At 41.9% G+C, this 11,117-nt stretch overlaps 1 protein-coding gene and 1 long non-coding RNA gene across 4 annotated transcripts in view; one reads left to right on the forward strand and one right to left on the reverse strand.

The window, feature by feature from the left end:
• rasa2 (RAS p21 protein activator 2) overlaps positions 1-5,242 on the reverse strand; it is a 30,355-nt gene extending 25,113 nt beyond the window's left edge. For 2 of the 3 annotated variants that reach the window (XM_037981571.1, XM_037981576.1), the window contains exons 1-2: positions 5,000-5,242; positions 1,367-1,490 (exon numbers count right to left, since the gene is read on the reverse strand). In XM_037981571.1, coding sequence (XP_037837499.1) covers positions 1,367-1,490; positions 5,000-5,057 — 182 coding nt within the window. In that variant the 5' untranslated portion in view covers positions 5,058-5,242. The remainder of the gene's footprint in view (positions 1-1,366; positions 1,491-4,999) is intronic. The other variant, XM_017423932.3, reaches the window with a different exon arrangement.
• A 121-nt stretch (positions 5,243-5,363) lies between these two features.
• On the forward strand, positions 5,364-9,903 carry LOC108240451. The gene is made up of 3 exons (XR_001808776.3): positions 5,364-5,486; positions 7,572-7,642; positions 7,867-9,903. It is a non-coding gene; the product is annotated as an uncharacterized LOC108240451 (long non-coding RNA).
• Positions 9,904-11,117: the final 1,214 nt, after the last annotated feature.

Here is an 11,117-nt window from a genome sequence, read left to right on the forward strand (position 1 = left end):
GGGGGGGGCTTCCATTCGGCTGCACACACACACACACACACACACACACACACACGATGAACCCGAGTCAGGAAACGTCAAGCAACTAGTGGCCTCAGAAATGGCTGATTATTAAGATGTGCTAAGCAGCAGCGTTGGTAGTCGAGTGTGACACAGAGCGGACAGCGGAGAGCGTGGGAGGACACACTTCCTCTGAGACTGTAAAATCGTTCTGAACGGTACCTAAAAAGGAACAATAAAAAAAAGGGGGGGGAGTGGAGTAGGGGGGCTGTTGTGAAATACCTTGATGCGCATTATGAGTAAGAAACCTGAGAGATTATTTCCCAATCATCTACTCCTTTCTTCTGAACATCTTGTGTACATGTAGCAATTGGTCAGGCCCACTTGTGCCCCAAAACACTTACAGGTACAGATGATAACGTCTACATGAACAACAGTTAGACATGTGTTGATCACTTTCAAGCTGAAAAAGGTATTTTCTTTCATTTAGCACTTCTCCTAAAACAAAACATGAAGGGTTTAGAGTCTAGTGCTCCCCATGTGTGAGATTTATCTTCCTTAAATTGTGTTATTTCCTAATTTCAGCACAATAGATATTTACTGCATTAAAGCCAGGACTGAGACAAACAACTACAAAGCAGACAAAGCCCTCAATAGCTCAATAAATGCATGACAATAAATATTTGATCAAAGCTGCGAGGACATTTTTTCCACTTAACTGACCAACGTGTTTACTACTCCTCCAGAAATCCAAATGACTCACAGCCCAGTTCAAAGAATTACTTTGAGGAGGAAATGACACAAAACAACACGACCAACCTGGATCCTCTGCTTTCACACAAACAAAGAGGCGTTTAGAGTTTTTGTTTGACCAGCATTAGCTGCTAGAAATGAGCTGTAAAATGTGTCGTGTGGGTAAAACGTCCAAAGGAGAGAGGAGGGTGGGGGAGGAAAAAAAAAAAGTTTTAATGACCATACGGTGGTTTTGTTTCATGCAGATACTACTCACTTTACACTCACCCCAAACACTCATACACAGCACAGCATAAACACAGCTCAGCTATGTTTTTTGTGTCATGTGTCAATCACATTTTATGCAAGGTCATTATTGCCAAATCTGACATTTCGTACTTCCACTGCCCTACAGCATGGCGTCTGGTGGCATTTTGTTTTGGGACAGACAAAACGTGTGCGCTCCGACCCGGCCTGTCATCACGTTAAATCAGCTCAACAGCGAGCCCAAATCTGAAACTAGTATTCATGAAACTTGTTCAAAAAGTTTACAGTTTGAAGAGTGACAGGACGTTGATTTGGTGTGCAACTAACATAATCAAGAAATTAAATTTTAAAAAAATTCTGGTTTTACCTGACGCTTTTGTCGAAGACCTTGGTGCGAAATACTTCCTCCTGATCCAGACTTATGGTGCAAAATGTGCAGAGATCTTTTTGTCTATTTGGACCCGAAACGGAGCCCAGGTTCTTAGCTTCACCTGCAACAAAAAAAAGAAATGGGGGAAAAAAAAAAAACAATAACCATTATCATCCTGATGAACAGCAAAATCACAACAATCTTCCCCAGAAATAAAGAAAAAAAAACGAATTATTAACTTCTGTCAAAAACATGTTTATACTGTCAATCCTCACTCATTTTATTAAGAGTATCAATAATAGTTTTTCCATTAAACAAGTGCATTCTAGCTAATTTATAAAACTGAAACATTCATATCTTCAGCTTTAAGGTGCCGGTATCTCACTGCGACTGTCAAAATTTGGAATCAAATATCCTAGTTTTTTGCAGTCTCATTGAATTCTGAATGTTTGAGAAGAAGCGGCCGTGAGGTTAAGCTTTGAGCGGCAGGTTTCTGAAACTGTGGCCCATTTCTGTGTGCATGGTTTGCCGTGCACATTATCTTATCGCTCGTCCCGTACCCACCATGTTTGTGATTTAATCTGTCAACGGGAAGATTTGGACCAGTTTTTCCAATAATCATTGTTTCTCGTCAGCGTTGTTTCAAAACCTGGACATTTGCCTCGGATGTTTTTATTTATTTATTTTTTTGAGAAGTGGCGAGTTCCCGTACAGGAGTCAAGTTGCAAACTCTAGCAACGACTCCGTGATTGTTTTGAGTGAAGCACAGATTTTTTTTGGAACATATTCAAAACCTGACAACACCGTGCTCCTCAACTCGTGCGAGGAAGCTAAGGACCGCCGAGAACGTCCCAAGACGTTCCGTTCGCCAACTTTTTGCAGCCCAGATAGATACCACCTTAACCCTGCTGCTGCCCTTGGGTCAAACTGACCCTTGAGACCTCAGCAGGGTTACATCTAATAATTCAGCGCAGTGCAAAAACAGAAGTCCTGAACTCTGCCAACCTAAAATAAAACAAAAAAACAAGTGACCAGACATGATAAAACAAATAACTTGCCAGTGACTCAGACTGTGCACAACCAGATCTTAATTGATAGCACATTCATAACTGCAGTCACACTTTTTACAGCATGTTCTCTGATGTCTGACATCCTCGTGCCGACTTAGGGCGCAGGCGCTCCTGCCAGTCGCTCGGGCGAACTCGCAGAGCGGATGTAGCTCGAGCAGACTCGAGGCTCATATGTGGTTAAAAACATGAAACACTGACTTCCTCAGCATAACCAGTGGCGACAGCACAACGCTGATTCACAAATGACAAACACCTTTGTAACACACACCACTTCCATTACACTGCATGCAGACACTGATTACATGCCATGCCATGTGTGTGTGTGTGTGTGTGTGTGTGTGTGTGTGAAGGTGGGGGGGGCAAACACATAAAATACATTTTAAAAAAGCCCACAAAATCTGTGCTGGAATAGCCACTGTCTGTAACTTTAAACTGATGGATTAAAGAGGCGGTGGGAGTCTAAATTAGTCTTCTAACTGGATCGGTTCACCAAGTCCAGTCAGGAGCACCGTTTGGAAAAGCCACCAATGAGATCAGCTGTTAAACAGACTATTAATAAGAGAGCGCGGCTAATTTTAGAAATGGTCAGTAAAAACGGCAACTAGTTGCCACTAAGCTAATACCAAGCTGACCTAGTGTGGGCGTGGGGCACAAGCACGTATTACAAACCCTGCCGTCATCGCTTCACCGCCGTAACATTTCCACTGAAACACACATTTCACTCTGAAATCAATGAAACGACAGTCAGATAAAAGGGTCCAACGCACCCGGATCAGTTTCTGAACCGAAAAACTAAGCAAATACGTCCACGTGGGGAAAAAACAAAAAAACAAAAAACACTACACGAGGCTCATAAAGCCTTAAAAAGATTTCAACTTCAGAGAGTACCACCTTCACTGACGTTATGCTAAAAGAAAACGGCCCAAATGTGAACGAGGAAGAATGGAGTTTCGCAAGACAGCAAAGTGAGCTACATGCCATGATAGTTCCTCAATTTTTGTTCTGCTTACTGTTTTCTCATTAATTCATAGTAGTGAAACTGACATTTGCCTTTCTATTGTGTGCATAGGCATTGAAAGGTTGAAGCCGACCCCCCCACCCCCTCACAATAAATTGATGTTTTTCAAGCCGCTTTACTTGGGGGGGCACTTGCCACACCTCAGCTTCAAAACGTTTCTCTTAGGCTCGCATCATTGATAAATCGTGCAGCTTTTTAAACATGACAACAGCAACCATTTTTTTGTTGTTTTTTTTATAACAAATGAGTGTATTTACAGCTGACTTTAAGCAGTTTCCCTTTTAAATATTGACTGCGTGTTTCTTTTTAAGTCAACAAAACTAATAGGAATTACCTGAAAACATTAATACGAACAACTAACTTATGAGCTTAATCAAATCTGCAGCAAAACACAATCATTGGTCCACTACTTTATTTATTTTAGTTTGAGTCTCAAAATATGAGGAGACTTAACTTTTTGTAGAGATTTGCAAAAACACATCCTGGACCAAAACAAAACATATCTTAAAAACATGAATATTGCACCGAATCAGCCCAGACTAAAGATATTACCCACGGATACATCTTGCTTTGAAAGTGACTTCTCATTTTGTGTCTTTAATGACTAACCTGCTTTTGCTTGCTAAATGACTTGGTCCAGCATGTAAAATGGGTAACTCTTTCCTGTTTACGCTTTAGTCTTTATTGTTCTGACAAATGATGAGACTCCCCACTTTAAACCCCATTTAAGTTATTGTCTCTGTAAAGAACTGAATGACCCTCCCCCCAAAAAAAAATTTGATATAGAGACTGAACTTACTTTATAACTCAGGATAGTAATCTGACATATTTAACATTAAAACTAAACATCAGGTTCTCAGCTACATCTGATTCAGTGTATTGATAAGTTTTGACAGCAACTCTCCTTTTTTTACACTGCATTTCTCTATTTGTGCATAAATGATAAATATCACAGGGCAGCATTTTGAGCTGCCATAATAAAGCACAATAACAAACTACGAAGAGGCTTTTGACAACCCAAATGAAAGCCCTGCTGTGTTTTTGGGTCCCAGAATCTGACGGGTCACAGATTCTGGCAGCACACCTGTGTTCAGCGACGATAAAGCTGAATGGGCTAGCTGAGCGACGACGCACACTGAGAGCGGCTGGTAGTAGCTAGCTCCCAGGAAGCTCTGCTCAACGAAAACAGGGCTAAATTCCCACGTAGAGCTCGGCATTTGTTCGAAGGACCCAACTGCCGGCGGTCAAGCCGTTAAGCGACTCGTGGTGACACGTAGAGCCAGCTAGCAGGAGCTGCTAGCATGCTAACTTGACGTTAGGCACCAGCAGGCAGCAGAGCCCGCTGCTCTCAAGTGCCCGTCTCTGCCTTCACTCTGTCGGCTGTTGATAGATAGCACACCGCGCCCCTCCGGGTTCCTCCTGTCTCGCCGTTCGGCTCTTCTCCCGACCTCGCTTCCCCCCCACCCCCCACACACACTGTGTGTGTGTGTGTGTGCGTATGTGTGTGTGAGACGCATCGCCCACCCGGTCAGTCACACTTACATATTTTACCCCGCAGACTCTGTAAAATCCGAATCCTAGCGTCGTCCTCTTCCGCCATGGTCAGGGCTGAGTGTTGTTGCTGCTCCGGTGCATTCAGCGCTGTTTTATCATCATATCCGTTTATGAATGCAGACAGAGTGGAGGAAAGCCAGCCCCACCGCCGCGTCACGTCGGGTCTCGTAAAAAACTGTTGCTTTAAAACATTCACCGCTTCCTCCGGAGTCCTCTCGGCTGTCGCAGCAGCGCGTAGCTGTCAGGAGTTTAAAAAAAAAGGATTGAAGGTGTCTGTGCGGCGTGGTGTATTATGCAATAACGTCTTAGACTTGGAGTTGTAGCGCTAGCGCTGCTAGCTAACCTCGGATAGCTGCGCTCGAGCGAACTGTGTCCGTTGGAGACAACACGCTCATGTGCGCGTGAATGAGCCGACAGCCGCCCCTGGACACATCACTGAACTGTAGCGAGAGGAGAGACCCAAAACAGCTGAAAGGTGACTGGAAACACACATTTTGGAGCCTACGGATTCAAATTACCACGGAGAGGCTTCACATTTCTAATCTCTAAACTGTCCGGTGCCAAAAAAAAAAACAACTAAAAATACAAACAGGAGAGACTGGGGTTTCCTGAAAGAGATGCAGAGGTGAACGCGAAGTGTTAAGTGAGTTTGGAGAAAGTTGTTGAATTAAATAACGTTAAAACGACCAGAAACGAATAGAAAATAATCATAATAATATAAAACTTAAATACAAGCTAAAATTAGCAAAACTGTTGGTAAAAATTACAGTTTGCACAAAGTAGCTACCTGAACTATAGCTGAAAAACATAAATAAGCAAAGTTGTAGCAAAATGTTGAAATTAGCAAAACTGTAGCTAAAAGATAAAACTGCCTTAATGGTAGCTAAAAGATCAAATTAGCAAAACTGTCGTTCAACTTCGCAAAAAAGTTGCTAAAGGCTAATTGTAGCAAAACTGTTGGTAAAAGATCAAAATTGGAAAAAAGTAGCTAAAAGCCTAAATCATACGCACCATAGCTACAAACATAAATAAACTAAATTTTAGCTAAATGCTAAAAAATAGCAAAACCTTAGCTAAAAGGTAAAATAGCCATAATGGTAGCTACAAACTAAAATTAGCAAAATTGCAGTTAAATTCAACAAACTTTTAGCTAAAAGCTAAATATAGCTAAACTAGCTTAAAGCAAAAGTTAGGGAAAGGCCTAAATGCTAAATGTAGCTAAACTAGCTAAAGATTAAAATGAGCAAAATTAGAGCTAAACGCTGAAAATAGCAAAACTTTAGCTAAAAGGTAAAACAACTGTAATGGTATCTACAAACTAAGATTCTCAAAATTGTAGCTAAAGTAAGCAAAATCTTAGCTAAAAGCTAAATGTAGCAAAACTAGCTAAAGATTAAGATGAGCAAAATTGTAGCCATAAGCTAAAACTAGCATAAAGGGGTACAAATAGTTTGATGAAGTAGATTTCAGAGAACAATGTTTCTGAATGAATTGAAGAGATCTTGATGTATTTCTATGGGGATTTTTAAAAAATAAAGGTACATAATTTAAAAAGTATAAAAGTTAAAAATACTAAACGTCACAGCATGCTGTTTGCAATCGAGCCGAATGTTCTGATGTAAGAATAGTGTGTAAGGTATCCAGAAGTAGTTTGGTAGTAAAAAAAAAAACAGTAAACATGTACTATAAACAGGAAAACAACAGTGTGAAAATTTTTATTTTCCCAACTAGATGCTGGGAAAACCTGCCTCCTCATTTAAAAAGAAAGGAACACATGTATATAGTCTGTTCGCTTTAGTAAATCTATGTGCTTCCACATTCCAGACAAGTGTCACGATCATTGATTGGGTTCACTGAAGTTGGAAAGTTGGACAAATTACTATTTCTACGATCAACAGATTCTAAACGGATGTCAGTAAAACCTCAAACTTCTCTTCTTTCAACGGCAGAAAAGTAGAGCGGGCCCTACAGACCACTGTTAGCCTGTCTGACTCTAGTTAGACTATAACTAAAGTTATACTCTAAGCTGAATGAGCTCTTAGAAACTATCTACAAAGTAACCAGAGGATTCAAATGACCTAAAATCCTACTAACTGTTTCCAGTGTAAGGTTGCTGACGTTAACAGGAGACATAAACGTCTGATCCATAAACGGGTGATGCGGTTTTTGGTTCAACTACAGTCAGTGCCGTCGATGCTGTTGAATATTTCAGCCAGATGTAGCAAATTGTAAACGAAAATCCCTGAATCCTTACTTCACATCTGGTGTTGTTTCCATCTGTTTAGGTCCTGCCTCCTCTGCTCAACGCAGCACCTGCTGCACATCGGCACCAGTGTAATGGAATCCTGTGCCTGCTGTTTACTAACGCCAGGAAACTGATTTCTCTTTTTTGTTTTGACACAGTCAATTATTGAACCGGTTCCATATACGCCCCACATGTGAAGGTGTCAGGAAGCAGTCGCTCTTGGCCGAAGACTTGAAGTATTATTTTACATTTGTGTTCACTGCAAATAATGCATTTTGACAACTAATTACACATTTATATATGTTTTCCCTACAGGATTTGCAGCGAACAGATGTCCACAGATGGACTTGTGGTTGTGTCTTACGTGGTTTCCAACTTTTAGCAGAGTGAGTAGATGAGAAACACCTGATATGAAATCACAAAAAAAATTCTTGATGCATTTTGATAAATCTATGCTTGTTAAGGTCATTTTTGCTCAGATTTCCCAAATGTAATCATGTATTTATACATATCTACATATCATATATACAACAATCTTGGGATTTCTTCAATTTATTTCAGTCCCTCCACTGAATAAAAACACAAAGATCATTTCTTTCTCTCTTTCAAGGCGGCGCTTCTGATTGCTGATAGATGCAGCTAGCCTCAGTCAGGTATGCAGCATAAAATACATGCGCTGATATAGGTTTCCTACAAAACTGACTCCATTTGGTTTTCCAGCCCTGATCGACTGTGCTTTTAAACCATGTGTTAACCATTTCGCTTTGTGATTGTTATGTACTTATCCAAGTTTGGTGGTTAAATTTTAATTCTTAATATAGCTTACTTTTTCATGTGTTTAAGTGACTCTGTCTGTTAAAGGAATAATCTGACATTTTGACATTGTGGCTCTGTGGAAAGGCTACAGACAGTTAATATCTTACCTGTGGATGTCTCTCTTTGAGGCATCCAAATGAAACGCCTGAACCACCTCAGCTGAGTCCTGTCAATGCAGAGGCTCTCCTCCGAGCTTCCCCCCCCTAGAGGATGGAGCTCCTCACCTTCTCTCTAAGGCTGAGCCCGCCAGTCCTGTTAGCTGCTGGTATCTGGGATCTTTCTTTCATACCTCGTCACCATTGGTGAGGAGTCGAGCGTAAATGGAGCAGTAAATTGAGAGATTTGCACTCCGGCGTGGTTCCCTTTTCGTCGAGACAGACCGGAGCAACACTCTCATTACGGTGGACGACGCCCCGATTCATTGATCCGTCGATCCATCTTCCTCTCCATCCCACCGTCTCTTGAGAACAAGATTTCAAGATACTTTAACTCCCCTGCTTGAGACTAAATCTCCCTCCCGACTCGGAGGAAGCGTTCCAGCCTTTTCTGGTTGAGAACCATGGCCCTGAACTTAGAGGAGCTGACTCCCATCTCATCCCAGCCGCTTCACGCTTGGCTACGAACCACCCCAGTTCACGCTGAAGGTCATGGCCTGAAGACGCCAACAGAACCATATCGAACCATAAAAAACAGACCCTGAGGTACCAAAACCAGGCACCCCTCTCTCTCTCCCTGACAGCGCCTTGAGCCTCTGTTTATGAACGCCACAAACAGAATTGAAGACGAGGGACAGCCCCGGTGGAGTCCAACTCACACTGGAAATGAGCTCGACTTTGTGCCGAGGCCGCAGACGGAGCTCTTGCTTTGGTTATACAGGGACGGGATAGACCTTAAAAGTAACCCTAGCACCCCTGTCACAGAATGCCTCAGGGAAACTTCTCATAAGTTTTCTCCAAATCCACAAAACACGTACAGACTAGAGAGTCAAACTCCCATGAGCCCATTAACTCCACAAGGGTAAAGATGTGGGATCACTTGATAGTTGGAACAGTCTCCCCTTTTTAAAAAATGGGGACCACCCCCACTCTGCAGGGGTTGTCCCGGTTTCCCATCCAGCACTGAGGAGACGTGTTAACAATGACAGCCCCACAACGTCCAAAGCCTTCAGCATCTCGGAGCGAATCTTGTCTCCTCCCGGCGCCCTGCCACCGGGGAGCTTTTTAACCACCTCGGCAACCTCTGCCATGGTAATGGACTCGCCCACCTCCGGGTCTTCAGACTCTGCCTCCTCAGAGGTGGACACGGTGGCCGGATTAAGGAGATCTTCGAAGCTCTCCATATACCGTCCGACGATATCCTCAATCTGGGAACTGGGTCATTGAGGAATATCATGATATTTATGTTGGAATAAGTGTGACGTTGGGGTAAAGGTTTGAACAACTGTGCACGCATGAACCACAACATATTTTTGAAGACTGGAGTTGTTTTAAGGTTGGCCCTCTTATTGATAAGCTGACAGTGGTTAGTCTGAGTGAACCCATTCAGACTAGCTGTCTTCCAGCGGAGACATTATAAAGTTTCTGCCAGAGAAACAATGTAATGGGAAATGGTCAGTGTAAAGGCTTAAATAACAGCATTTGCATGAACGACGATGACTAGCTGTTAGCTGATCAGTCCTGTCAGGTTTAAACTTTATTTCTCAGAACTGAGGTTGTTTGAAAACCTATTAATAGTTCATAACCTTTCCAGTGTGTGTATTACTGTAGTTGACAGCAGCTATTGGACCGGTCTACTGTGCATAAATGGATGAGTATGATCTTTTTTTTTTTTTTTTTTTTGCAGAATTATAAAGAGACGTGTAAAAAGGTGAATTAAAATAATAACTGAGATGGAGCAGAATGTGACACAAATTGGTNTGTGTGTGTGTGTGTGTGTGTGTGTGTGTGTGAAGGTGGGGGGGGCAAACACATAAAATACATTTTAAAAAAGCCCACAAAATCTGTGCTGGAATAGCCACTGTCTGTAACTTTAAACTGATGGATTAAAGAGGCGGTGGGAGTCTAAATTAGTCTTCTAACTGGATCGGTTCACCAAGTCCAGTCAGGAGCACCGTTTGGAAAAGCCACCAATGAGATCAGCTGTTAAACAGACTATTAATAAGAGAGCGCGGCTAATTTTAGAAATGGTCAGTAAAAACGGCAACTAGTTGCCACTAAGCTAATACCAAGCTGACCTAGTGTGGGCGTGGGGCACAAGCACGTATTACAAACCCTGCCGTCATCGCTTCACCGCCGTAACATTTCCACTGAAACACACATTTCACTCTGAAATCAATGAAACGACAGTCAGATAAAAGGGTCCAACGCACCCGGATCAGTTTCTGAACCGAAAAACTAAGCAAATACGTCCACGTGGGGAAAAAACAAAAAAACAAAAAACACTACACGAGGCTCATAAAGCCTTAAAAAGATTTCAACTTCAGAGAGTACCACCTTCACTGACGTTATGCTAAAAGAAAACGGCCCAAATGTGAACGAGGAAGAATGGAGTTTCGCAAGACAGCAAAGTGAGCTACATGCCATGATAGTTCCTCAATTTTTGTTCTGCTTACTGTTTTCTCATTAATTCATAGTAGTGAAACTGACATTTGCCTTTCTATTGTGTGCATAGGCATTGAAAGGTTGAAGCCGACCCCCCCACCCCCTCACAATAAATTGATGTTTTTCAAGCCGCTTTACTTGGGGGGGCACTTGCCACACCTCAGCTTCAAAACGTTTCTCTTAGGCTCGCATCATTGATAAATCGTGCAGCTTTTTAAACATGACAACAGCAACCATTTTTTTGTTGTTTTTTTTATAACAAATGAGTGTATTTACAGCTGACTTTAAGCAGTTTCCCTTTTAAATATTGACTGCGTGTTTCTTTTTAAGTCAACAAAACTAATAGGAATTACCTGAAAACATTAATACGAACAACTAACTTATGAGCTTAATCAAATCTGCAGCAAAACACAATCATTGGTCCACTACTTTATTTATTTTAGTT

The sequence above is a fragment of the Kryptolebias marmoratus genome, linkage group LG2 (genome assembly GCF_001649575.2).
Source record: "Kryptolebias marmoratus isolate JLee-2015 linkage group LG2, ASM164957v2, whole genome shotgun sequence".
NCBI lineage: Eukaryota > Metazoa > Chordata > Actinopteri > Cyprinodontiformes > Rivulidae > Kryptolebias > Kryptolebias marmoratus.